This window comes from Sporobolomyces salmoneus (genome assembly GCF_050403485.1).
Source record: "Sporobolomyces salmoneus JCM6883 DNA, S_salmoneus_JCM6883_v1_ctg7, whole genome shotgun sequence".
NCBI lineage: Eukaryota > Fungi > Basidiomycota > Microbotryomycetes > Sporidiobolales > Sporidiobolaceae > Sporobolomyces > Sporobolomyces salmoneus.
In genome coordinates this window covers 238954-264937 of record NW_027481156.1, presented here as the reverse complement: position 1 = coordinate 264937, position 25984 = coordinate 238954, and the positions used below count along the sequence as shown (strand labels likewise).

Sequence of the window (25984 nt, the reverse complement as noted above, 5' to 3'; positions counted from 1 at the left end):
TATTCGACCGAGGGATATCCGGCGAGCGAAGAAGACTATGTGAATTTTGCTGAAGAGAGTTCAAAATAGGGACAGGGACAACAGCGAGTACAAATGCGAGTTTGAAGGGCGACAGTAACGATTAGAAGAGAGATAGAGAGAGAAATTCGAAGGCGCGAGAAGAATCGGAAAAGTCGATAGGTATGCTGAAGTAAGAATAGAGGTATGGTACAGAGATGGACGGTCTTTTGACGGCGCGTAGTATGTTGACAGTGAGTGATCATTGTTGCCAATGGGCAGTGTCGAGATCAGGCTTCGGAGTGTAGGGAGAGAAATGAGGGGTCGTTCCAGATTGATTCGTCGAAAAGGAGAGGTTGTTGAAGGCTGCCTGAGAGGGAGATTGAAGCGGACTGCCGAGGTTCGTTTGCTGAAGATTGCCGGTGAGCGAGAGCGAAAGAGATCCTCCGGAGGTGCTCGAACCAGGGCTGCCCCCCGGAACACCTCCTTTCTGAACCTTGGCCCAACGGAGTCCACAAGCGTTGCAGAGCGACTTAGAACCAGTAGGACCGGATCTCCATCTAGAAAAGTCAGAGAGAGAAAGAGGTGTCAATCATCATCGATCGAGGGAATGAAAGTGAAACACAAAAAGTGTAACTCACTCGGGCGAATCAGTTCGACCACAATTTTGACAACTACGACCGATGTTGGAAGAGGCACGAGATCCAGCGTCGGAAGAAGCTTTGCGAGAACGTCCCTCGGAGTGTACGCTGCCGCGTTTGCGACGAATCGTCATGAGGTATTCTTTTTCGTCACGGAGTTTCTTGTTGATGTTTTGCACTGTCGTCCATTCAAGTTCGGTGAGCTCAAGGAAGAGAGGAGGGCCGGAGACGCGAGACTTACGTTGGTGAAGCTCGAATTGCCAGCTCGTCGGACGTCGCGTTTCAAGTTCGTCGAAGACGTTATCGCTGATCGCGCTCGGATGGGCGAGAGTCTTGAACGTGCTCTGGAAAGGAGTCCTGCTACTGCCTGAAGCATTCGAACCGCTCTCGGAAGTCGAAGTAGGGGAGCGACCTGCCGAGTTCGAAGCGTAGACGGGAGCGATTTGCGCGAAAGGACTGGTATTCTTGCGATGCTCCGATCCAACTTCGTTCGTTTGAGCACTGTTGCATACAGGCGGGTGTCAAGACGCGCCCGGGGTGCTCAAACTCGAAGCCGATTGGGAAACTTACATGATTCCAATGTGAAGAGGAGTGCTATCGTTCGAGCTCTCGGCATCAGCGTGTCGAGGGTAGAATTCTGTGAATGGAGTGAAAAAGGTTAGACGACTACGTTACGGACAGAGGAACCGGTGTAAGGAGACGAACTAGTCACGACCTCGACGAATCCCTTGCGTCCTTTCATCTTGTACTGAACCGTTGCAGGAGCGCCGAGAAGCGCTTGCTGTATGGCAACTTCGATAGGTTGCTTGTACTCGGGTGAGATGACATCGTAAACCGTTGAACCAACTGATCCGCAAATCGAAAGAAACGAATTAGTGATCGAAGAAGTTAAAGAAAGCGAGAACGCGAGAACGCGAGAACAACGTACCAAAGTCTTGAGGCATGTAGCCGAGAACGTTGTGAAGAGCGAGAGTAGCGTTCAAGATCATCCCTCGTTCACTGATCCTCATCCAGAATTCGAGATCTCCGAGACCGCCAGAAAGTCGAACTTCGTTCCAGTTGAGCTTGAGAACGTCTCGAGGTCGTCCAACGGCGATCACACACTTGCGACCTTTTCCAGGTTCGACTAAGGGTTCCGACATCCGAGTCAGCATCGCAGCGTACGATGAAGAATTGAAGAGAGAAGCTGCGCACTATGAAGTTTTCCGCTCGCTTCGAGCCAAATGTAACCCGAGTGCTTGCGACGAATGCGGTAAAGGAGTTTGACAATCGGGTTCGACACTGAGCTCGCATCCTTGAGCTGTCGCATGACTGGGACGACGTCGGAAGGGTGACAGAGCGATGAGAGTGTCGAGCCGACAAGCTCGCTAGGTTCGTATTCGAGGATGCGTGTAACGGCAGGCGAACAGTAGAGGAGAGAACCCTTGAGACTGAGAACGTGAACGAAATCGTCCGCCTGTAGAAAGAACGCAAAATGCATCAGCGTTGAGTTTAGATAGAGATGAGAGGATTTTTCGGCGCACTTGTCCGAGAAGCAGTTTGTGGAAAGCGCGTTGATCGGCTTCGAGATCGATTCCTCCGACTCCATTTTGAAGCGCGAGATCGAGGAGCTGGTCTTCCGACTTTTCGCTGATTTCGGAATTGCCAGACATTGTAGCGTTTCCGTTCGAAACTACGGTGCCTTGCGCGCCCGTCGTCATCGTGGCGTCCTGGCTTCTACTTTGTGTCGCGGGAGATTCGCTCATGCGAGGTTTCCATTCCTCAATCTGATCTGTTGCGTGTTGTTGTTCGATACTTTGCATCGAAATCGTTTTGTAGGTCGAATCGGAAGCGAGACTGGGATTCGAGGTCGGAGGAGCGTTGGCGTATGCGTTACCGACGAGCGAGTAGTTGACGATGTAGGAACCGTCTCTCATTCGGTCGAGAATGGCGTTCGGTTGATCGACGAGATCCACTTGAAAACCGACGAAGTAAGCGATTTCTTCCGTGTCCCAACAGATAGGAATACTGTCAGGTAAGTCGAGAAGAAGGATTAGCCGTCGATAGCGCACGTAGGCTCGAGATTGGGGCGAGAAACGTACATCGTGACGAGATTGATGAAAGGTCGACCAGCTTTCGTATAGTTGATCAGTGAAGATTGACTCTCTTTCCCAGCTTGGATATGGGTTCGCATATGCCACTGCACGATTGCGACGCTCGCGAGTGAGCTCAAGTATATTCGAATCGCGAGAAACAATAAATTTAGACTGACAGCAGCGTTTCCATCCGTGTATTTCCGAGGCGCTCCTTGAGCAGTCTGTCCTCCAGGCGATTGCAAGAAGCGACCTTTTACGGCGACGAAACGATCAGTCAAGTGCTAGGAGAGAGTGAGAAAGAAGCGAAAACTCACAATTTCGACCCACGATTTCCTCGTTCGAGTAACCCGTCATTTTCACAAACGTATCACTCGCGAATACCAACGGTTGATCCCACCGTCTAGCGTCGACGACGGCGAACGCACAACTCGAATCGACCGGACCAATTTGAATCTGGGGATTCGGTCTCGCAGCCACTCGGGCAAGAACTCCGAGCAAATCGAATCCACTCGTTGAATAGAGACCGGCGAAATTGTTCGATTGTCCGGCGGGAGGAGGTGCAGGTAATCCGAGAGCGGTTGGGTTGAAAGGAGAAGACGCTGGTTGAGCCGGAGGGAGATGCATCGCGAGGGGAGGGAGCTTGTAGGCAGTATTTGAATTTTGATTCACGCTGATGACGGAGGAACCATAAGGGGCGTAAACGGGAGACTCGGTTTCGTAGGTCGAGGAAGGAGGACCCGAGGTAGAAGCCGGGGGAAGAGGAGCGGGAACGGATGGAGGAGCGTAAGGAACGGCAGAAGTCGAAGCGACGGCGGAAGCACTCGTCGAGGGTGGTTGCGGGTTAGCGATGGAGAACTGAGATTGTTGTTGCCGTGAAGTCCCGTCGTTCTGGTGTTGCTGCTGGGACTGTTGGGCTGTAGCTCCTGAATCGAAATTCTGGCTGAAAAAGGACGAAGTTGGCGTCAAACCTCCTCCTCCGTTTCGGGAATTGTACTGTTGTTGCAGAACGCTCTGATTCGCGGTCTGACTCTGGAATCCGTAATCGTAAGGCATCGGTGATATCTCCCCTCGAGGAGCACTGGAAGAGAGAGGAGTGGGGTGAGACAACGAATCGCAGAGAGAGAAGAAGGAAGGGACTCACTTTGTCGTATCCATCACGCTAACTCCCATACCGAACGGATCATTCTGTCCACCACTCGCGAACCTCGGAAGGATGAATTGACCAGAAAAGTTTGTCGGGTCGAAAGCCGAAGGAGAAAGTCGAGCGTTTTCCATCGGGTTGAAACCTGCGTACTCGCTCTGATTGTTGCTACTGACTCCGTACGATGTTCTCAGATCCTCGCTCGCCGTCTTCCCGAGAGGTCGTCCGAAGCCATTCCCTCCACTTGTCGACGAAGAAGGCGCTGCTCCGGCTGAAGGGGAGTAACCGCCTGCTCCCGTTGCCGTGTCCATATCATCCCCTCCACCTTCATAACTCCAGTAACTGTCCATGTTGAGCCCTAGTCGAAACCGTCGAGCGTGGGAGGGAAGAGGTGTAATTCGAATGAGCGGAGAGCCTCGATCGTGGTTGTCGAACTTGAGGATCGTAGAGCTTTCACCAGTCTACGAGGTGTACGAGGTCGTGAGATCGATAGTCGTAGTCGTGAAAACGTGTTTGAGGGCAAGCAGAAGAAGCGAACAACGGTTTGAGCTGCTCGATTGGACGAGAGGGGTTTTCTCTTCAACTCCTTTCAGTTCCGCAGCAGCGATCCTTCTTGAAACGTTTTTCCCACGATGACGCTCAAACGGTCCCGCCCTGTCGATCGTTAATTAAGCAAATCCACTAGCCGGGGCCGCTCTCGCGAATTCGCGAAGATGTTTCTCTCTTTCGGACTCTCCCCTCTCCAGACTCCATTGAACGATTCGCTGGCAAGCTCTCGCGCGGCAGTCGCTTAGTAATGATGTCGTACACGTATACTGTAGTAGAACTCGGTGGGAACGAAGGAGGAGGCGGGAAAGCCATTTTCCCAGTCAAAACGTGCACTCGGTCAAGTCTGAACCCCGTCGCCGTCCACGTACGTAGCTTAAGAAGATCAGACAGATCGTCAATTAAAGCATGGGATCAACGAATTGATCGGAGTGATCTGTCGACATGGAAGAAGATCTCAACTCGCCAGTCTCTTCTTCGCCTTCCTTCACTCTTGGAACCCTCCTCCTCGTCCTTCCGATACCCGCTGGCGTTCGACACGATCGGGCTACAGCGGGCGAAGACACTCCCTCGCTTATATCGTTCCGCGGACTCGCTTCGGAGCTCTGGTCTCGCGCTCGAAGCTTCAACTCGAACAGAGAAGACCTTGCTGCTCTGTTCAACCTCTCATTTGGGCTCTCGACATGGATACCTACGCTTCACAGAGTCTCGATACCGTCAACACCTGGTTCAGCGGCGCGAACAAGAACTTCTTTCCAGCCAGATGCAATCCTTTCGGCTTCACAGGTGCGATCTTCCTTTCTTTTGCCAGGTTACCAACACTACAGTAACCCTACTCTCTTGGTAGATGTCGACGGTTACTGTGCGACTTCGACCGAAGTTGTTTGTTGCGGTCTCTGTCAGCAAAATCTTCGTCATGTCCTGTGTAACCGACGGTTACTGAGGCCTGAGGTAACACTTTTCAGGTGTCAATCAGAGTGTCGCTGGACTTGGCCAATTTACGTGGGCATGCCTAACCTGTGAGTCGAAGCCGGAAAACTTTCTCTCCCGAAAGAGTCTGATCTGTTTTTTTGTCAGACCTGTTAACGGCGATCGGCTGGAATCTTGCCCCAGAGTAAGTCTCCGAGACGGTGCACTGCGGCAGCAGCGCACCAGATAGTGAAGGCGATCCGCGCTCAAGAAATGCGAGTTATTGACGAATTTTCCGAACTTTCAGCGCTGTTTGGGGAGTCGGAATCATGCAGATACTCAGTGCGAATGCTTTCATCGGGAGTGGATGGTTGAGGGTGGAACTAGGCGCGCAGACGGGGGGAATGAGTCGCTATCATACTCAAGTAAGCTTGAAATCAATCAAGCTCATCATTCTCGTGCACCCTCGATTAGCTCACCTCTCTTGATATATTTCAAACCCACAGTTCCTCTTTCCTCAAGCTCTTGGGTGTATCGCGATCATGGGCGCAACCGTGTTCGCGCCTCAGTGGATGCGGGCAAGTCGTAGCCTTCTCTCGTTTCAGATCTTCACTCGTTGACGTTCACCCTTTGCGAGGATACAGCTGGGAAGAAGTGAAGTGTCGATTGAGCAAGAGTTGCTACATGCGAAAGGCGCGGCGGCGACACGCTCGGACGTTCGCGAGAAAGAGAAAACAATCCTCAAACGCTCGCACCGACGCTGGTCTTATCTTGTCTTGTTGATCTGGTGAGTTCAGTCGTTCCTTCCCTGCGTCGCCTATGGACGGACTTCATTTCGATGCGTTTCAGGTTCATCAACCTCACGTTTTGGACGGTGAGCTGTTTGTTTCCTCGTCAACCCGCTTCTCGTTGATTCGAGGTTGGATCCACTTAGGTTCTCTTCTTACTTTCGTTCACCGACATCAACTTTTCGCAAGCCAATTGCGAAAGCGAGATCAATCCTTCCTTTTCTCCCGTTGTCGGCGGTGAGCTCGCCCTTTGATCATCCGGAAGCCGCTCATCTCGCTAATCGATCGTTCGCTTTAGCTATCGTCCTCGGGATCGTAGCTTGGCTTCTCTTCTTTTGCGACTGTTTTGTTGTTTGGCAAGAAACTGGGTTGTCGGACTGGTGAGCTCAGCTGAGTTCTATCTCGCCATTGTCCGCAGGGAGCTGACATGCTTGTGCGAGCAGGCTCATCGATCACATCGTTGGTGAACCTGATATGCTGGCCATCGAGCATCGTCGACTCGAGCGTAGAATCACACAATTCGTGACGGGATTCCTCTACCTTCTCTGGTTCACGATCAATCTCCTGATCTACAAGAACGGTTTGGACTCTTTCTTGCTGTCCGGGGCAGACATGTGGAGCGTAAGTGACTCTCGTCCATCTCGTCGTCGTCGTAATCGAGGCTGACAGAATTGGAACCGTAGTTTGGTCAAGTGAGTTCGAAAACCGCCATTTCCCCAGAGTATCGAGCCTGACTGCCCTCGTTCCTTTCCGCTTCGCTCTCAGGTCGAACAGGTGCGTCGAAATGTGCTGCTACAGTAATATCCTTGAACGATCCAAGAGAAACTCACCGGAATTCTCTGTCAGATGACGGCACTCTTCATCGATCTATTGGGCTTTTCGATGGCTCTCGGAGCTTATCTACAGAACAGAGACGAGCTCGAGCGAGCTCGGATCCAAACAGAGTCTGTTTCGCCAAGTTTCGCTGCCTATTCGAGGTCGACAATCTCTCATACACCGCTTTCGAATCTTGACAGTAACAACCGCATTTTGTGGGACAAGCCGTCGCTCGACGTTGACATTGATCGAAGCTCGCTCCATCTCAGCGAGAAATCACTATGGCCTAAGCTTGATCAGGGAGATTTTGCTACGAACAATCAGAGGTGAGCCAGTCGACCAGACCGTTCCAAGCTCTCCGGTTGTCTTGAATCTGAGCAACTCGTCGACCGCAGATCTCCGTCGTCGCGTCAATCTCGTATCGCTCGGGAGCAGGATGAGATTAGTTCGACTCGTACTCGACGCAACTCAAAGTCGTCTCTTGCTTAGCGGAGCGATTCGACGAGACTGCGGCGCGGTAGACTGTGATGATGACGGGTTGAGAGGGTTGACTGATAGCTTTGAGGGTGCAGATCAAATATGTTTGGAATGTCAACAGGAATAAATGGACGAATGCGAAAGAAGCGAGAAATTAGATAGCGTCGAGCCCAATGTCCTCGACGTTCATTGTGCGACGAATCACTTCGACTGGACCTAGATTGAGACCCGCGAATCACTGTCAGCTGTCATCCCATTACCAGACGAAGTTATGTTGTGAAACGCACTGAATTCGTTCATGTTCTGCGGGATCAACGCGAGCACACTAAGATGTTAGTGTGCGTAGTATAGGAGCACTCGCGTCGAAGAGGAAACGAAGGCACTCACCGCTTCAGCGGCAGAATCCAAATATTCCGGCCTCTTGCGAATAACATTCTTCTCTCCGCAATTCTCCACCATTTGACCCGTTACTTTACTATCGGGGTTGATGAAGAAGTCGACAGCGGAGAGTACGGTAGACATCGGAGTGATGCGGTTCTCCCGTTCGAGTCGTTCGATGAAATCCTTAGGCGCGAGGTTCGTAGCTATGGAGAGGGAAACGGCAGCTTTTAACTCAGTAAGATGTTACCTGACAGGCGACGAAGAGTGAGATAGACGTACCAACGACGGAGGGACCGAAACAGCTTCAAAGAGAGAAAGGTTGTCAGCTCGGGGGTCGTTCGAACGCAACTTCTCGCACTCACTTGATCGTGATCCCTTCATCAAAGATCTTCGGACCCATAGACTTGCACAGTCCGAGGACAGCGTGCTTCGATGCTCCATATAGAGCGTCATTCGGGAAAGGGTAGAAAGAGCTGCGAAAAGCATCATCTCGTACAATCAGCCTACATTGTCGAGCTGAGGACGAGAGAGGTAGTGATGGTCACTCACGCGTTCGATCCAGTACAGACAATCTTGCCTCGCCATCCTTTGTCGTCCTTTTCTTGCGAGCGGAAGTAGGCGAGAGCGGCATGAACGACATACAACACCCCGTCGAGGTTGACGCGGATGACTTTGATAGGAGGAGGACGATCGACGAGGGTCGAGAGGTCGGAGGGAGGAGTCGAAGTCGAGAAGTGAGTAGGGTCGGAACTGTTCATTTCGCTCATTTGCGAAATTCCCGCGTTTGCAAACTTTCCTCATTTTCCTTCGTCAGCTGGACTGAGGAGCTGTCAAGAACGATCTGAACTCACGACAAAGTCTATCCTCTTGCCGAATTTGAGGTAAGCAAACTCGAACACTTCGCACACTGAAGCCCAACTCGTCACATCGCACGCGCAGAACTCTACTTTCCCACTCAGATCGCTGTGTTCATTCCTATCAGCCGAGAGACCTCACAAAATAGTGAGAGAAGAGAGAGCTCACCCAGATGAAGTCAATTCATCAATCACTTTGGCTCCAGAGACGGCGTTGAGGTCCGCAATGACTACATTTGCACCCTGCTGTGCGAGATGTTTCGTGATACCCAATCCGATACCTGAACGCCCCGAGATTAACGTCTCATCTCTCATCAAGTTGAATGAAGGGAGAACTCACCACTAGCTCCGCCCGTTACGATGGCAGTCTTGCCCTGATATGACATGATGCTAAGCTTGATTGATATTGAAGAGAAGAGAAGAGAGCGCGGCTGAAGGTGAGGGAAAGAGAGAAAACCGGAAAGTGGTGGGCCACTTTCGTTTTCCTTTTCTCCTCTCGGAACATCGTTTTCCGGACAACCACAAGACTTCCAAGGGTGGTCATGATGGAGGGAGAGTCTCGTTACTGCAAGATTCAACGTAAACTACAGATCCGACAACAGAGGTTCAACCGCTTGCCAATATTTCTCGTCAACTTTCTCTTTGATTTCCTCCTTTGTTAACCATGCGAAATCGATCAAGCCTTCCTTCTGATTCGGTACTGCCTGTCCACGTACTACTCGCATCGGCATGAAGAAGACCTGGAGATTGCGGGCGAGCGTTTCAGCAGAATGTCGGGAAGAGAGAGAGAGAAATTGGGGAAAACTCACAGCTGCCGAGTCTTTGCCAGGATTTTTCTTGACATGCTCGGGAGGGAAAGAATACGTGTAGGCTCCAGCGGGTACTCTTCCAACTGTCCATACGTCCATGTTCGGTCCAGTTTCTTCGACAAGTTCCCGTCGAGCTGCTTCGACTAAAGATTCATCCCCCTCTACTCCTCCTTGAGCTGCAATATCGCAATTTGCAAGTCGTATCAGCGAGCAGCTCCGCTGTATGAACTTTAAATGAACGTACGGAATTGCCAGGCGTGCTGACTACGCTTCTTCTTGAGCAAGAGGTAAACTGTTCGATCCGCTTTCCTTTCCAAACTCTTGACGTCGCCTTGCTTGTCCGCCGCGGTTTCCTTCTCCATGACTAAGCTAGCACCTTCTACTTCCTCCCTCGCCATCTCGAACGGTCTCATGTCGTCTTCTGTTCCCGATTCTTTCTCAACTTTCTTGTCAAACTCTTTGAACGATTTCTCTGCCGTCGATCCTTTCTTGAAGAACCACCCAGTCGAGGTCTCGAGAGGCTTCGATAATGCTCGATGAATCTTGCGTTGGTAGGCGTAGTAGGAGCGTTCAAAGGGAGAGAGAGAGGGTAAGATGAGGGGTGGTCGGGAAAGGAGTGCAGCGGCAACGATGCGAGGGGAAGAGGAAGCATTCGATTCTGTGGCATTTGTTGATTGGTACCGAGCTGTCAAGTCAGGTAACAAAGTCAGGTGGAGATCAAGGCGACAGCTTGGAAAAAGATGAGAGAACAATCGAGACAAGCGCGGGAGCTTACGAGATGGGAATCGCAGTGTAGGCTTGCACGAACACTGTACTGTCCTGAGACCTTGTCGCATGTTTGTAGTTGATCGAGATGCCATGATGAAGCTGAGCTCAAGAAATATTTCGCAAAGACTCTTCCCCGTAGCTCGACACTGAAGATGGTTTTGCGTGATTGCCTTTCATACATGACAACAACTAGTAGGAGAAAGACTGCTGCGAAAAAGCAGAGTAAATTTTATGATATGAGTATGAGAAACTCGTTCAGTCTTCATCGAGCAGCTTCTCCTCTAGCTCCAGGTTCCTCGCTCTCAACCTTTCCATCTCGTCTCGCAACTTGTCCAATTCACCCTTACTCGTCGAACTCGGCGTGACCGTCGCAGGACCGCGATACAGTTTTGTCGGATCTTCTCGTAGAAAGGCGAGGTCTGCTTCTTTCGCTCTGCATAGTGTCGGGTCTGTTGTCAGCACGACAACCTTGACGCATAGAATGAATTGGTGCTGACCTGACTAGAGCTCTCAGCTGGGTTGCCTCTTTCTCGACCGCTTCTCGAAGCATTTCACTCTTTTTGTACTCCCCAACGAGTAGCTGAATCTCCTTTCGTTGGTTGACATACTTCGCGAGATCGTCATCGCAGATGGCGAGGGTCCGAGTGAGCGCTTCGATCCGTAATTCGTATTCCGCGATCCGAGCTAGTTTCGGTTCATCGATTGATACTTGATTCTTCAGATCGAAGAAGCTGAACCGCAACCCAGAGGATCATATCAGATTTGCTAACTCGGGTCGAGGGAGACGAGAGCACTCACGCGGCACCTTCTGTCTCGAGCTCTTTCCCCTTCTTCTCGTACCGATCTTTCCAATCCTCGACTTCAGCTTTCAATTTCTTCTCTTCCTCGTCCCACTTCAATTTCGCTTTCCGCAGAGTCGCCAGCTTCTCCTTGAGATCGTTGATGTGTTCAGACCAAGAATCTTTCGTCGACTTCTGTTCCGAACGGAGCTGATCGAGCGAAGATTGAGCTGTCGAGAGTTGAGCGCGGAGAGTTCGGATCGTTCTCATCTAGGCTCGAATCAGGGCGAGTCAGCAGTCGGGTCGCAAAGGGGAAGAAGGAGAATGTGCTCACTCTGGATTGCCTCTCGGCTTCTTGACCACTCTCGAGTACTTTCTCTCGATGTACAGTTCCCATATGTTGCAAGTGCAACTGCTTTAGGTACGTTTGAAAGTTGACTTCCCCTTGAAGTTGAACGAGTTCAGTCTCGAGTTTCGTAATCTGAGTATTGATCGCTCCGAGTCCTCCTTGTACGGCCGCGGCAGTCGAAGCAGAGGGGGAAGGTTGTCGAGGGTCGGCTTGAAGAGAGATCGGTCGTAGCTCAGGGGAGAGGAGCAGATTTCCTCCTCCATTGGTCGTCGAGGCGAGGGAAGGCGCGTTCGAAGATCGACGCGAGAGAGAAGAGGGACCACTAGGATTCGATTCGAACACTCCAGACCATGATGATGGATCAGTCGACATGGCGTTCGAGTCATTCGTGCGGAATCTTGAACCGGATCGGTGAGGCGACATCGAAGAAGCTGTAGACTGAGTACTCCACTGCATGACTTGGAAATTCGCAAAGTGAGAGTTTGCCGGCATGTGAGGAGTCGAAGATCGACTGGGAGAGGGTGAGGAGAAACCGGAGGGAGTAGCAGCTCGTTGCTTCGACATCGCTCGATCGACGGGAGAAATTGGAGGAGAAGTTGGAGGATGCAAAGGGTAAGAAGGGGTCGAAGCTCCGGACGCGGAGGGAGTTCTTGCTGCTCGCGGATCCATTGAGCTGAGGGATCGTTTCGATCGTAATTCGTTTGGAGGCCAGGGAGATCCTTCTTGAATTGGATGGGGCAGGGGGTCGGTATCCGCGATCGAAGGTGCAGCAGTGACGTCTCCCCTCCAGTCGTACACAGGGAGTTGAGTGTAGTTGCTGACGAAGTTACGATCGCAGGCCGCCATAACGTCTGCCGCTTCGAGACGTTGCCAGCGTGCCGTGTCGGTCAATTCAGTCGAGAGATCGGAACCGAAGAGTGCCGGCGAGAGGGTATGCAAACGAATAATTGGCTAGCGATTACGATACCGGATGGGAGTCAGTCGAGTGAAGGTCAAGGAAAAGGGAGAACGGGAACGAACATGACTTCGCTCTCGAATCATCGCAGAGTTTAAACTGATTCCCCCATCTCCCGCCGGAGCCTGCCATTTCTTCTCTCGCAGGTAGCTGACTGCATCTTTCAGAAAGGCGGTGAAGTTGCAAGGATAGATGCCGTAAAGGGTGGTGAAGAGGATTGTCGGATCGGGAGGACTGCTATCGAGAGATTCATCCGTTTGCTGTTCTATGGTCGACGCCACAAAGAAGCTCAGCGTCCCGCACGTTGAGACGCCGATATTGCGAAAGACTTACCTCCAGCTCGATCCGGACTCGGATCCCTAGAAACGGTTTGATCCTGTAGATTTTCCCAACTCACAACTCTTCCGTACGCAGCCATAACACCGAACAGACTGTCGCCAATGATGACTGGAAGCGTGACGAGGAAGATGGCGAGACACTTGATAGCGAGATTCACGATAGCGGGACAAGGCGAAAGGAGCGAAATCGTGACGAGGTTCGAGATGAGAGGTGTTTCGAGGGCGTGGTAAGACTTCGCAGAGTGTTTCGTGAGGTAGGAGAGGACGAGAGAGAGTGAAGGGAGACGTGAGGGTACGTTCGGAGTGATGAAAGGAGCCGTGCGGAGAAAGAATGCCTGAGAGCGAATTGGGAGTCAGCAAACCGATTTGTTCGAGTTAGAACTGCGCGAGGACACACCTTAGGCGATTGTTCTCCCCAGCTAATGACACACTCCTCGAGGTTCTTGACACCGTACCCTTCATCGAGACCTTTCAGTCTGGCGAGAGCTCTGTCCTCGTACTCGTGAAGAATGACGAGACCGAAAGGCGAGACAAAGTCGTCTCCCTTCTCTGCGTCTTCCTTCCGAGTCGCCATACCCCAAACAACCGTCTTCGTCGCGGCGTTCAAACCCTGTCTCGAGACGTACAACGGTCTCATCGAACTTCCCGTCGACGAAGGTTCCGCTACCGGTTCTTTCCCTTTCCTGTTCGGTTTCCGTCCTCTCACTTTTTCGTTCGTCGAAGCGTGATGGGGATCTCCCTCTTTCGCCGTCCCTAACATCGTTCGCCTCAAGACAGCTCCCCACCAAACCGCTCCGATATCTTTCCTGCTCACGAGCGCCGAGTCGTCGTCGTCTCCCGCATCGGCGCTAAGTCGATGGAGTAGGAGCAAGAATGCCGATACTTTCGCTAGTTGTTCCCGCTCCGTCCCAGGCAAAGGTTCGACGAGAGACCAAATTTCCAATAGACCTTCTCTCCATCTTGCGCGTTCCCGCTCTCCTTCCGACTGACCATTACTTCCAGTTGCTGATGTGAGTGGGAAAGAGGAAGCGAATGTCCGTAGGTGGTTATCGAGGAGGGAGTAGACTTCTGCCGGCAAGTCGAAATGAGAGAAAGGATTCGTCGAATTCGAAGAAGGCGCGAAGAGCTGGCTCAATAGTCGCAGAGTCTCCTTGGTTGACATTCTACCTCCAAGAGTCTAATCAGCGATTGAGGGTCCTCTCGTGAGGGATAAAGGATCAGACTGACGATCAATCGGCAAGTTCAATGATAAGGAACTTCCTCTCTGTGACTCTCGCTCTGCTAATTGTATTCTTCTGATGTTTTGGTACTGATCTAGAGTGTGTTGAGGCTTATCGGAGTTGATCCGGTAGGAGGAGGAGGAAGAGGGACGCGTGACGTCTTTCCTTTCTCTCGCTCGCTTCACTAGAGGTTCGCTACCATCTTTCGATCACTCGTACAAGTCTTCAAGGTCTATCGAACTGCTCAAGGTCTTCGCTCGCGTCACAGGCTCCCCTCGGCCTCGTCCGCCCACTTCCTCCAACTTGATCTCCCTTAGCTATCTGACGGCTCGGAACAGCACGAGGGAGGCTACGACTCATGGACTTTCACAATAAAGGCTACTTGAAGGTTCTGAACGGCTCTGAGCTCAGTCCGGTTGATGGGTAACGAGTTTTGCCGACTCTCCCCTCTTGCGTTTCACTAACCCCCTTCCAGAATTCAGAAGCGCGGGCCGGCTGTGAGCCAGTAAGTCTTGAGTCTTCCGAGCGTAGGTACAGGCCGGGCCGTGAAACTGACCTCGTCGTCACTCGACACTCTGCACAGACTTTCGCTTGGTCCTCGACCGTACGTTCGGCTACGAATTCCGCCAATCAACGACCAGTGATGTTCCTTATCACACGTTATCACTTACTCGACTCCTCGGACCAAAGCACATGCGCACCATGCGGCGGCTGAACGCTCGAACACTGAACTTCTTCCCTCGCTTATCCCTTTCGTTTCACATCGAGCTCGACATCTCTACGCAGTTCCTTCATCTGACACGACTACTACAGTATCGCGTTGGCCAAGAGACGAATCTCCAAACAGCCTCCCACTTTGCTCTTTATCGAGTGGATCTTCACTCTCGGCGGCGTACCGTTGGCCAGGGTTTATCGACTCGTTAGAGGATGCCGATAGCTCAAGATACGTTCTCTTTGCGATGTCCCGATCTTACCTTCGTGAGTCCTTCTCGTTTCTCGTCAAATCCGTCCTCTCCGTCGCTCCCTGAATCTCCCATTCCGCCGCGTCTCAGCTCTTCAGTTCCCCTCACTATGAGCTGACACACATTTGTTTCTCAGTCAGCGTACTGCTCGGCACCATGGCAAGTCTCGCTCGACCAAACTTGTTGCGGGATCTGCCCTTCACCTGCGATCAACGCCTATGGAACACTGGGAGGTCTCATTCTGGCTTCCTTCTTTGATCTTCTTATCGTGCTATTTCGTCCGGCTGCGAGCGCTGTCTACAGTGAGTCTCTCGACTTGCTCCATTTTATTCTCGTTTTGCTGACTGACAATTGCGTTCGGGCGTCTAGTTTGCGGACAGCTCATGCTGGGGAACATGTTTATTGTTGCTATACTAGTACGGAACCTGATGGGATCAGCGAGTAACGGAGTCAACGCGGTTCAGAAATGGCATGCAGAGTCAGTTCAATCTCCGTCTTTGGCTCGCAACAACGGGATACTTCCGCATGCTCGACACAAGCTGACGAGTATCACACCTACCTCGTAGGTTTGCCTTCCTACTGGCTTCTTCCACGAGCGCTCTGATCGTCGCTTGTCTCCTCTCGGATGTCCATTTTATTCATGTGAGGAAAGCCGTCGTGCTGCTGCTACAGCTTGGTGTTCTGACCTCTCACTCGGCATGATTGACAGGGATTCGGTAGTCACGAACAGCTGCACGACTTTCAGCTTCAGAAGGCGTCGTTCAAACGCGACAAACGATCACCATCCGCACATCTTCTTCTCGGAGGGCCGAGTCATCCACTCTTTCGCCAACCTAGAGATACTCTATGGCAACGATTCAGGAAGTTCTGTTCGCGACGACAGGCCGTCCTTCTATTCTCCATTTTCACAACAACTCAGCTTTTCTGGTCAGTCATTGACTCTTATCTCTTCAGTCTCCGTGTAGCTGACGCTCAACGACTCTATAGGTTTATCGTATATGCGACGACAATCTGGTGGGGGGACAGAACAACGTTCTGGCAACCTCAATGTGAGTCTGAACTCGCTCTATCTCTCTCGGATTGTCCTCACTCGTGTCTGTGCGACCAGGCGACGATCTGATCGGTCGAGAAAACTACGCGCTGCTCGAAGGTGTTTCTTTCACATTCGCCTCAATCGCTCTGGTGTCCTCTCTGCTCCTCGCGATACCAGTATTCGCCTCCATCTCGGCCTCGGAATTCCTCGTGCGAATCTTCCACCTCCAAGGACGGCATTCATCTACGACAGACTCGGCACTACGACTTCGTCTGAAAGTGCAGAACCACATAAAACGAGGGAAGCTTCATCCTCCTCTCAAGCTCATTCACGTCGAGACGAAGATGGAGAAGAAAGTCAAGACCGTTCTGAGCCTCGCGATATGGCTCTTCTGGTTCAACTCGCTACTGGTCATCTTCTTTCGGGCGTTGGAGGAGTTCCTGCTCATCGGCATAGCTTGGTGAGTTTGACTCGACTACTTTCGGCTCTCCTCACTGACCCTCCTCATATCGTATGCGAACTCCCGACAGGCCTTACGCCGGTATTCAGAACTTCCTCTTTGGTTGCTTCCCTCTCGTCAAATTCTTCCTTGATCCGTTCCGTGCTTATCGTACGTCCCCCCGATGTGTTCTTTCTCTCCTCGACCGTTTTGTAGCTAACGTTCTGTCGCCGGTCAGTACGAGCACGACGGAAACGCAAACAAGCTACTGCTCCAGTCGCTGAGCACGGAAGTGGTCGACCGATACCTTCGACTCCGCGAACCTCGAGACGTTCGGAGGAAAGTGAGGATTTCGAACGATCATCGGTTCGAGAAAGACGAAGATCCTCCCTTCGACGCTGAGCTGAATATAGGAATTGCGAGGTGTAGTAGTTTGTACAGCTGTATTCTAGCAGAACCCGAGCCCTCGAGCGCTCCTCATCTCTCTTGAACGCTGTGTATCTCACTAGTATATGGACAACGCGGTTCGGAACGTGGAATAAGCAATGGCAAACTTGTTGATACTAGAAAGATTAGGTCCATTCTACGAGCCTCTCTCCATGCCCGCGCCTCCTCTTTCTCCTTAAGCCGCGATCCAGCTCTCCTAGACACGGTTTGATCCTTGCGACTCCCTCGGGAAGTACTCGTGCCTCAGAGACGAGCTCGGAACATAGCCGCCATTCGTGTACTTCGAAGCGGAAGAGGACGAGGTGGAAGCTCTTTGAAGTGGAGAGGCAGAGACAGGAGCATCGTACGCTGCGTTATTGTTCAAGCCATAGGGAGTGACGACAGCCGAATCGTAAGGCCCTTCCATCCCGATCGGTACATACTTTTGCTCCGGAGTCGATGTCGAGCCACTCGCTCTCCTCCTATCCGTTCAACAAGCGAGTTCAGCCGACGAGCGAGAGAAGTAAAGAGAGGGAAACTCACCAGAAGCAGCGACCGATGATGACGACCAAAATCTGAAGCGAGAGACCATCTATCAGATTTGCATTCCTTCGAGAGATCGAAGATAGACGACTTACGAGACCGACGAGGACACTCCCTCCGATGATTGCAGCGTGAGCCCAAGTCGGAAGGTCGTTCCACTTCTGAATTCGAGATGCCTTGCCCGAGTCATCGTCTTCGTCTTCATCCTTTTCCTTTCCGGAGTCGGCGGAAGAGACAGGGTGAGAGGTGTTTTCTTCGCCCGGGAGAGCAGCCGCAAGCACTTGAGAAGTACTGTACTGGTCAGCAAGGGCAGCGCAGGCAGAAGAAGCGAGTGAAGAGACTCACTGTTGAGGCCAGTCGCTCGATCACTAGAGATTGTCGTCGGTCCCGACCAACCTTGGATAGCGACTTGACCGTTCTCGTCGACGGCTACTCGAGTAGAAAGAAACTCAGTATATGGAGAGACTCACGCGGGAAGAGTGAAAAGGCTTACCACCGTAGGAGTAGGCAGACACAGTTTGCTCGTTTCGTCTCTCGAGGGAAATCCATCTCCTCAATCGACGCGGAAGCAGCGAACTCCAGATCTGGGCAACCTGAGCCGATGGCGACTCCTCGACTTGAGGCGGAGTCGTCTCGACAGGAGGAGTCCACCAAACTGTCGAGCTCGGAGTTGAAGCTGTACCTTCGATAGCTGTTTCCTTGCCGCCGACGACTGAAGGAGGTAGGGACTCCGAGGAGCTTTGGGAAGTTGCGCCAGTGCCGAGGTTGGTGCTAAGGTCCGACCAATTGAGCGCCGACGAAGAGGCAGGAACGGAAGAATTGAAGGGAAGAGACGTCGAGTTCTGCGACGAAGTGAGGTTCGTGTGACCGGATCGCGTGGTGTTGTCGAAGGTAAAGTTTGAGAGCAACGAGGTAGGGTAGCAGATAACGTTCACCTCCGAAACTGAAATGACTCGAAAGGGTTCGGGTGAGTTTAGAGCGACAAAGCTAGGACATAGGGAGAAGAGGCTGACCGAAGGAGACCATGTCGGACGCACTGATCGAAGCTACAGTACCTTCGTTGCCGAGTTGTCGCGTAGCTTCCTCTCTCAGAGAGAAGTCGGTACTTTCTTTCTCGCGAATCCTGTAAGGTCGAAGGTGCTCAGTACGATACATACGCTCTAAGGTAGCGAGGGCTACTGACCAGAACCGGATCCTCGAAGGAGTCTGCGGGTAGCGATTGACTTGACCTTTGAGCGTCGAGTTCTTCGAAACGGTTTGGACGACTTTGCCGTCGACTAGCCACGTGATCGACTCGGGCAGCCAGCTCACGGTACTACATCAGCCGAATAGAAGGTGAGTATCATCATGAGAGAGAGAGGACATGCACGATTAGCTCACTAGTCGTGGAAGGAGTCGCTCGTTGTCAAATTCGTAACATTGTTCGATTGATCAACCTCGACGACTTCCGCTTCGGAGTAGATCGCGGTGTCGATAGAATGAGTCGAGCTATTCGTGAGTCTGGAAACAACCTGTATCAGAGGTGAAGCCTAGATCTCAAAAGAGCGAAAACTAGCTCACTCGAAATCGATTTCGTCTCCAGTCCCGCTCACGAATGAGAAACCCGTGACGACTGACGCTTCAGACGCAGCCTTGATGCGAGCCGTAACGTTTCCAAACCAGAGAGATCGAGTCGATGTGATTGTCGTTCCGCCCGAGGACGAATTCGAACCCAATGAGAGAGTTAAGCCTGGTTCGCCGGTGTTCGCATTAACACCTTGAATAACCGACGTAGTATTGCCAACTGCTCGACGATGCAGATCGCTTGGGTCAGTACAGAAGTAGTGGCAGAAGAGGAAGAAATTTTAACTTACCGCTGTCGACAAGCCAATCGATCGACGATGCGTCTCCATTCCAGGTGGACGAGTTGTCAAGGATCCGAGCAGAAGAGTCGGCCTGAAATGAGTACTGTGGCAGCACAGAGCTCGAGTGATCAGCTCATCTGCGTTCAAACGAGACTCACGGAGCGTCCGTACCTTTCGATCAACACAAGCTGGGACGGGCGCACACGCTTGAGGTTGGAACGATCCGAGAGGGTTGCAACCGGCCAAGCAGTTACTGAGCGAAAGAGCACAGTTAGCTTCGATTCTAGGGAAATGTAGCTCAAGGCAGAACTCACCGACCGGTACCGCAGAATCCATACTCGCTGCAACACGGGGTCTCCTCAGGACATTGAGAGTCTCGACCACATGTCGTTCCTTCCATGAAACCGGTAATGTTCGAGATCGAGGTCGTCGTCGATTGATCCCAAGGCGAGCTCGAAGGAGATTGCGTTTGCCAACTCGTCAAGGCAGTCGAAGCGGGAGTCCACTGCCCCTGGTTCTGAGCGGACGTCGAAGAGGTCGAAGAAGCGTTCGTCGAAGAGGTCGTGTTGAGCGAATCGTCGTCTCCGGCTTCACTGATGAGACCCCAGACTGAGCTGAGGGTCGAATCTTCGCCGTTCGTCGAATGAGTCGAATCGCTGACGTTCGAGATCGTAGCCGAGTTGTTCACGAGTTTACCAGTTCCCCAGGGCACAGCGCTACCGTCAAGTTGTTGAGCGTTGGGCGCTTCGACCTGCAAGACGAATCACGCCAAAGATCAGCTCGCGCGAGGATATTGCCGGAGAGAAGTCTCACTTACAGTCGAGCCGTTTGGGGCGGCGATTGCGAAGCGTCCCGTCCAGGCTACCGGTTCTTCTCCGTCGAGCGAGAACTGGTAGAAATAAATCGGTGCAGGAGGATCGACCTCGGGACAATGGAACGAGTACTTGACGTTGCTCGTGTCGGTTCCGTCGAGTCCAACGGCGACTCGAGTCAGGTTCGTCATTCGGAGATTGTGGCCCGTCATGAGGTCGACGTCGAAAGATTTCCATTCCTGCTTTCCGTGACGTTCACACCCAGGTCAGTCAGTGAGGAGAAAGAGTGAGTGGAGAGGGGACTCACGCCTGTCTCGTCGACTTTCCATTCGTAAGAACATTCTTGACCGGCGACAAAGACATCTGCCTCGCCGCCAGGGAAAGTTGGAGTGACTGCCGCTCGAGCTAAACTCGCAGCGATGAGTGTCGTAAAAATCGAGGTCCGCTTGGAGAGAATCACCATTGTGAAGGTAGGGGAAGAAGAGAGAGAGGAAAGTCGAAGAGGATCTTTGCTGAGATGCTCGTGCTTTGACCTCTGAAACGATTCCGCGGTGACGGAGCGGAGGAGGAACGCGCACAATCGATACTAAAGAGGATATTAGTTTTCCAGGATAACCCAGGGGCATATGTACGAACGGAGGAGAAGGGATGAGAAAGGAAGAAAGGCAAGGAAGGGAAAGGGTATCGGGGGGTCGAGTCCTACAGAAAGTTTCTAACCTAAGAGCGAGTTGATCGCTCGATTCAAGTCGTGCTGTTTCGTCGCCGTGAGCAAAGGCGGGTCAGTCGCAGTTAGATGATCAAGAGAAAGAGACCGACTCACATCATATTTCGCCAAAGCTTCAATCGCTTGCGATCTCGCAAATCCCATCGAACAAATCTCCTTGACATCGCTCGAGTCGTCCGGTCGAGCATCGCCGAGTCCGATGCTGGGCATTCGAGCCATCGCCGGTGGAGACGCTACAGGAGGAGCGAGAGCTGGAGGGGCTGTCGTCGTAGTCGTCGTCGAGGAGGAAGAGGTTTCTCCGCCGAAGGGGAATTTACCGAATGATTCGTCGAAACTGAATCCCTTTTGCGGTTGCGCTTGAGGTCCAGACGATGATGGGACGGACTCTTGCGGCTGCGCGGGCTGTGTCGAAGCAGCAGAAGCGGCGGGAGCGAACGAGTCGTCGAAGTCGGCAAACGCTCCTTCATCAAAGTTCTCCTTCTGTTCGGTTCCCGTCGCGGGGGTAGGGTCCGTAGTCTCGCCATCAAAGGAAGGCTTGAAATCGAAATCGTCATCAAAGTTGTCGAATCCTTGTTGGGACGACTCCTTCGCGTGATCGCCCGAAGAAGTCGAAGGTTGCTGAATTGACATGTCGGCGAAGGAAGATTCAAAATCGTCTTCGGGAGGGGCAGCTGACGTGGTAGGTTGAGCGGAAGGCCAAGCCGAATCATCGGTCGTCGTCATCGTCGTCGAAGGTTGTTGCAAGTTGGATTCGAGACGTGTACCGTCGAATCCTGTATCGAAATCGTCTGGAACGGAGGAGGTAACGTCTCGAGGTTGTTCAGATGTCGAGAGAGAGGGAGAAGCGATCGACGCCGCTGTGCTGCGAGAAGGAGGAGGAGGGGCTGCCCTGCGTTGAGTCGAGGTGGGAATCGGGGCGGGAACGGGAGTAGGAACCGGGAGAGGGGAGATAGTAGCGGGTTCGTCGACTTCTTCGAGGATACCAGAAGATTCAGCCGTCGAACTCGAAACGTGAACGTAAGATTCACCAGATTCCGAGTTCGAAGTCCCTTCCTTCGCGAGCGGATTCGGCGAATCGATTGCCGAAGTCGAGTTCGAACCAGCGGGAACGGAAGTCGAGGGTTCTTGAGCGTCGAAGGAGCGACGAGTGAACGCAGAGGGTCGATCGAGATCTTCAGGTCCCTCTCCTTCATCGTCGCTAGAATCGTCCTCATCCTCCTCTTCACCAGTCTTCTTCGAATGCTCAATAAACATCTCCTCACCTTTGTTCGCCTCCTCGGGAGACATTTTAATGTTCTCGTTCGTCTCGGCGAAAACGTCGTCCTCCTCCTCGGAAGTATCATCCCGCACTACCTCTTTCCCCTTTCCCTTATCTTCACTTTTATTCTCTTCTTGTAACTCGTCGAACGCGTCATCGAATCCCGCTCCTTGATCGACTTGACCGAGAGTTCCAGAAACAGTTTCTAAGTCCTTGTCGTCGTCGGTTTTCGACTCGGGCTCGAACTCCTTGAATGCGTCGTCGAATCCTTCCTGATCGTTCAAGTCTCCGAGTTTACCTTCGACAGTTTCGGGTTCTTCTTCTCCTTTCGCGGTCGATTCAGTCGGTTTGAGTTCCTCGAACGCCTCATCGAAACCTGCGTCGTTATCGACTTGACCAAGAGTCCCTTGAGCCGTCTCTTCCTTCTCGTCCTCGTCGAGTTGTCGTTCAGGTTGATGAGCAGCCGAGGCGAAATCATCTCCAAACGAATTCGAACCGAAATCGTCTCCGAATCCAGCGTTCGAAGTAGTCTCCGGCGTATCGAAAGCGCCACCGCCTGTCGTCGATTGAGTCTCTTCTCGAGCGTGTTGTGCTGCAGGAACTCCGAATGGATCAACCTCATCGTTTCCAGTCTCAGTTGGTTCTTTCTCCTCCTCCTCCTGTTCGGGTTTCTTTTCGGCGGTAGGAGATCCTACTCCGAGAGCGTGCGTGATCGAGCTACCGGCAGTCTCGAGCGCGTACAAAGCTCCGGCTCCGACGACTCCTGCAGCGGCCGAAGCGATGGGGAGGATCGAATCTTGAACGTTCGGAGTTTTGTCTTCTGCGGAGACGTCGCTCGTAGGGGTAGGAGAGCTGATATCGCGAGACTGTTCGGTAGAAGGTGTGGCGGCGGCGGCGAAAGAGTTGGCGGTAGGAGAGGGGGACGCGAAGGGGAAAGGGTTCAAAGTCGAATTGGTCGATTGTCCAGTCGGTTGAGGGGAGAGACCAGCGTTCGCGAGGTTGAGCTTGTCGAAAGGATTGTTTGATCTTAGCGAAGCGGTGGGAGAGGTGACGGTGCTAGGAGGAAGGGGAACTGCGAGGGCGGGTTGAGGTTGTTGGATTGATCGAGGAGGTTCTTCGACGACGGGAGTCTCGATCGGAGCTGTCTTGAGGTGTTCAAACTCTTCTTCCAACTTGCCACGATCCGATTCGGCACTGACGAGTTGTTTCCTCGCGATCGCACCCAATCCTTTCTCCCTCCTTCCCTCCTTCTTCAATTTCTCAATCTCTCCCCTCAAGATCCTCTTCTCCTCTTCAACCATCGTCAACCTCTTCTTAACTTCCCTAACTTCTTCTTTATCCCTCAAAAACTCTCCTTCCAACTCACTCTTCTCCATCTTCAATCCACTCAAGTCACTCTCCGAACTGATCAATTCCGTTCTAGCTCTGGAAAGTACACCCTTTTGATCTTGTTCTCGTTTCTTGAGGTCTTCGACCGCGTTACGTTCAGATTCGAGTTGTTGTCGAGATGTCGATACTTTCTCTTGGAGTGCTTTGATCTGTTCGTTGACTTTTTCAACTTCGTTTTCGAGTTCTTCTCGAGTCTTTGAGGTCGATTCGAGAGATCGACTCGTTTCTTGTTCCTCCTTCTCGAGTTGAGTCGAGCGAGTACGAAGGGATTCGAGGTTCGAAGTCGTATCTGCGAGATCGTTATCGTCGAAGAAGTTCGAGGAACTTGTCGCTGCAGGAGGAGGAGGCTGTTGTTGAGGGATCGAGGTGGAGTGAGAAGGGTTGAAATCGTTCTGGAACCCGCTTGATCCTCCTCTCATGTTTCCGGTCGATTGAGGACTGATAACTCGACTACCAGTGTTCTGAGGGAAGACGGTTCCCTGTAAACCTTGGAAGCTCGAACCGGTCGCTTGAGGGGAAAGAGATCGTTGAATCGGTCCAGTCGACTGAGGTTGAAGAGGAGCGAAGGAAGAAGCGGCGGCTTGAGGAGGAGGAGGAGAAGAAGGAGTCGGAGTCGAAGGCGAATCGTCGTCTCCCATTAAGTCGAGGAGATCTCGTTGAGGTTGAGTCATCTGTTGAGGAGGAGGAGGGAAAGATCCGGCTCGGGAGGAAGACAAGTCGGAACGGAGGGAAGGGGGAACGTATTCGAGTGGGAGCTGATCGGGCAGTTGGAATCCGGAAGGGTTCGAGACTTTCTCCCGAATGAGTTTCATCGCGACGGCGAAAGTGTCTCGGTTGAGGTTGCCGGATCCAGTGATATCGGAGAGATCCCTATCGAAACGAAAATCACTTAGTTGACTTCGAGACACTCACAAAGGCAGAGAAGGCGGCAGACTTACCAGATCTTTGCGAGTTCTTCATTCCCGAGTCCACTTTGTCCAAAGAACCCGACTGCTTGTTCACCTTCAAGTACTCCTTTATTATTCGCATCGAGTTGAGAGAACCAATTATCCGATTCTTCCTTCTCTTGCTGCGAGATCTTCCATCCCTGATTCTGAGCCTGCGGTTGAGGTTGAAACTGAGGTTGTCGTGGAGTCGCAGCAGGAGGAGGAGGCGAAGAGACTTGTCTCGGAGGAAGTGAGGACTGTCTCAAAGGACTTTGAGGAGTGACTCCCGCGCCTGCTGCGGCTGCTGAAGTTCCTCCGGTTCCGGGAGCGTTCAATCCGGCGGCACTCGCATACATCTTGGGATCGAGGACTTTCGGAAGTGCGTCTTGAGATAATTGACCGTTGAGGACGAGCTGAAGGAGATGCATTCCGATCGTGAAATCGGCGAGGTCGAGAGATCCTCGGGCGTGAGTATCCGCCAAGTTCCTAGTAGCGAGATCGAGAGGGTCAGGCGAGATATGGGAAATGCGAGCCTGGGAGAGACGTACCAGATTTGACCCAGAGTCTCGTACGGCAAGTTTGATTTGATGAAAATGTCTCTAGCTTTCTCTCCTACAACCCTCGCAAGGTATATCCGTTCAGATCAGTCATCGCTCTCCATCAGTCGCTGAAAGAGGGGTACTCACCCTCGAGTAATCCCGTCAAATTTCCATTATTTGCCCCAGCGAATAACCTCGCATACTTGGTCTTATCATCCTGCTTGATCTGGTTGATATCCGTTCCAGTGTTCTGCGCCGTAAGTCTCGACGCAGGAGCAGGAGGAGCAGCTCGTTGAGAGATGGAAGACGAAGTGGGGGAATCGTTCGACGTAGGAGGGGAGAGATGGGAGGGGATCGAGTATCCTTTAAAAGTAGGGAATGGTCCAGCTATCAGGTTGTGACGAGCTAGTCAGTTCTCGAGCAGCGAAAGGGAGGAAAGAGAGAGGGGGGGATTTACGTTGTCCGACCCATTCCTGTTTAACTTGAGGTACTCCTTTCTTCCTCTTCTCCTCTTGAGCGTGACCGATCAATCGACAAGCGACTCCGAATCGTTCGGGACTGAGGAATCCGACGTTGTCGACATCGCAGATCTGCCAGATCTCTCCGAGAAGAATCGGTGGGAGCGAAGAGTGGGAGAAGAACGGGACGGCTAGTTCTCCAGCTATCAACGCACGATAGGTTAGCTGTGTAGAGTGTGAGCCAGTGATCTGTGTGCTTACTGAGAACGCCGAGAGATTCGGTGTCGGCTTGAGTGATCGGAAACAGCGGGACAGAGTCAGCCTCAGTACGAGCAGAGTACAAGTGGATGCTCACCTTTCTTGAATAGATAGTCATAAGCCTCCTTCTCGTTACTGCTAGGTTTGTACGAGGCGACTATCAGAGAAAGTGGGAAAGTTCAGCGTCATCAACACTCAAAGAAAGGAGGGAGGGGAGAGTCCCGCTGAGCAGGGGGAAAGGCTTACGAGATGCTGGAAGTGGTTCCGTAGCCATCCAGAGATCGAGCGTTGGAAGTGATTTGGAAGAATGGGAAAGACCTTAAGCTTGAGGTGGGGAGGCGGGAGAAATTGAGCAAGGTCTATCAGCATACGCGCTATCACAGCTATCACTGAGCGAAACGATCCTGCGAATCCTCGCAGTCAGGAACTCGGAAAGCGGACGAAAAGCAAGGGCGAAAATAAAACGCTTTGACATTCGCACAGAATTCGAGTCGACTATCGATACCCTCCGCTTTTAAGTAAGCTCTAGC

At 52.2% G+C, this 25984-nt stretch overlaps 8 protein-coding genes across 8 annotated transcripts; 2 read left to right on the top strand and 6 right to left on the bottom strand.

Moving 5' to 3' along the window:
- Window positions 1-259: 259 nt before the first annotated feature.
- JCM6883_000912 (uncharacterized protein) lies at window positions 260-4204 on the bottom strand (the record flags this gene model as incomplete). The annotated part of the gene is made up of 12 exons (XM_076629920.1): window positions 260-557; window positions 639-816; window positions 880-1139; window positions 1209-1275; window positions 1344-1484; window positions 1567-1764; window positions 1833-2094; window positions 2162-2645; window positions 2720-2817; window positions 2890-2963; window positions 3028-3791; window positions 3855-4204. 12 exons carry the CDS (start codon window positions 4202-4204, stop codon window positions 260-262), a joined length of 3174 nt encoding a protein of 1057 aa, XP_076490085.1.
- Window positions 4205-5083: 879 nt separating this feature from the next.
- Window positions 5084-7402, top strand: JCM6883_000911 (uncharacterized protein; the record flags this gene model as incomplete). The annotated part of the gene is made up of 16 exons (XM_076629919.1): window positions 5084-5186; window positions 5248-5298; window positions 5366-5419; window positions 5478-5514; window positions 5617-5734; window positions 5816-5887; window positions 5954-6096; window positions 6159-6183; window positions 6244-6334; window positions 6396-6477; window positions 6541-6718; window positions 6781-6789; window positions 6863-6871; window positions 6944-7041; window positions 7114-7239; window positions 7309-7402. 16 exons carry the CDS (start codon window positions 5084-5086, stop codon window positions 7400-7402), a joined length of 1290 nt encoding a protein of 429 aa, XP_076490084.1.
- A 142-nt stretch (window positions 7403-7544) lies between these two features.
- Window positions 7545-9011, bottom strand: JCM6883_000910 (SDR family NAD(P)-dependent oxidoreductase; the record flags this gene model as incomplete). Its single annotated transcript, XM_076629918.1, has 9 exons — window positions 7545-7606; window positions 7678-7693; window positions 7778-7974; window positions 8051-8073; window positions 8134-8244; window positions 8321-8562; window positions 8623-8734; window positions 8795-8906; window positions 8966-9011. The coding sequence occupies 9 exons, from the start codon at window positions 9009-9011 to the stop codon at window positions 7545-7547; spliced, it is 921 nt and encodes a 306-aa protein (XP_076490083.1).
- Window positions 9012-9209: 198 nt separating this feature from the next.
- On the bottom strand, window positions 9210-10294 carry MRPL17 (mitochondrial 54S ribosomal protein mL46 MRPL17; the record flags this gene model as incomplete). The annotated part of the gene is made up of 4 exons (XM_076629917.1): window positions 9210-9365; window positions 9435-9610; window positions 9679-10119; window positions 10210-10294. 4 exons carry the CDS (start codon window positions 10292-10294, stop codon window positions 9210-9212), a joined length of 858 nt encoding a protein of 285 aa, XP_076490082.1.
- Window positions 10295-10457: 163 nt separating this feature from the next.
- JCM6883_000908 (uncharacterized protein) lies at window positions 10458-13785 on the bottom strand (the record flags this gene model as incomplete). The annotated part of the gene is made up of 7 exons (XM_076629916.1): window positions 10458-10635; window positions 10700-10933; window positions 11001-11251; window positions 11316-12281; window positions 12351-12550; window positions 12619-12958; window positions 13021-13785. The coding sequence occupies 7 exons, from the start codon at window positions 13783-13785 to the stop codon at window positions 10458-10460; spliced, it is 2934 nt and encodes a 977-aa protein (XP_076490081.1).
- A 985-nt stretch (window positions 13786-14770) lies between these two features.
- JCM6883_000907 (uncharacterized protein) lies at window positions 14771-16679 on the top strand (the record flags this gene model as incomplete). The annotated part of the gene is made up of 9 exons (XM_076629915.1): window positions 14771-14821; window positions 14942-15107; window positions 15175-15283; window positions 15372-15447; window positions 15515-15732; window positions 15793-15854; window positions 15914-16298; window positions 16369-16448; window positions 16516-16679. 9 exons carry the CDS (start codon window positions 14771-14773, stop codon window positions 16677-16679), a joined length of 1311 nt encoding a protein of 436 aa, XP_076490080.1.
- A 241-nt stretch (window positions 16680-16920) lies between these two features.
- On the bottom strand, window positions 16921-20365 carry JCM6883_000906 (uncharacterized protein; the record flags this gene model as incomplete). Its single annotated transcript, XM_076629914.1, has 14 exons — window positions 16921-17185; window positions 17247-17278; window positions 17342-17526; window positions 17592-17675; window positions 17740-18189; window positions 18260-18369; window positions 18430-18561; window positions 18627-18746; window positions 18807-19029; window positions 19100-19193; window positions 19262-19343; window positions 19405-19841; window positions 19908-20141; window positions 20210-20365. The coding sequence occupies 14 exons, from the start codon at window positions 20363-20365 to the stop codon at window positions 16921-16923; spliced, it is 2604 nt and encodes an 867-aa protein (XP_076490079.1).
- A 249-nt stretch (window positions 20366-20614) lies between these two features.
- On the bottom strand, window positions 20615-25728 carry EDE1 (Ede1p; the record flags this gene model as incomplete). Its single annotated transcript, XM_076629913.1, has 9 exons — window positions 20615-20653; window positions 20723-24143; window positions 24212-24685; window positions 24748-24811; window positions 24886-25125; window positions 25196-25399; window positions 25458-25484; window positions 25552-25611; window positions 25701-25728. 9 exons carry the CDS (start codon window positions 25726-25728, stop codon window positions 20615-20617), a joined length of 4557 nt encoding a protein of 1518 aa, XP_076490078.1.
- Between the last annotated feature and the right edge of the window lie 256 nt (window positions 25729-25984).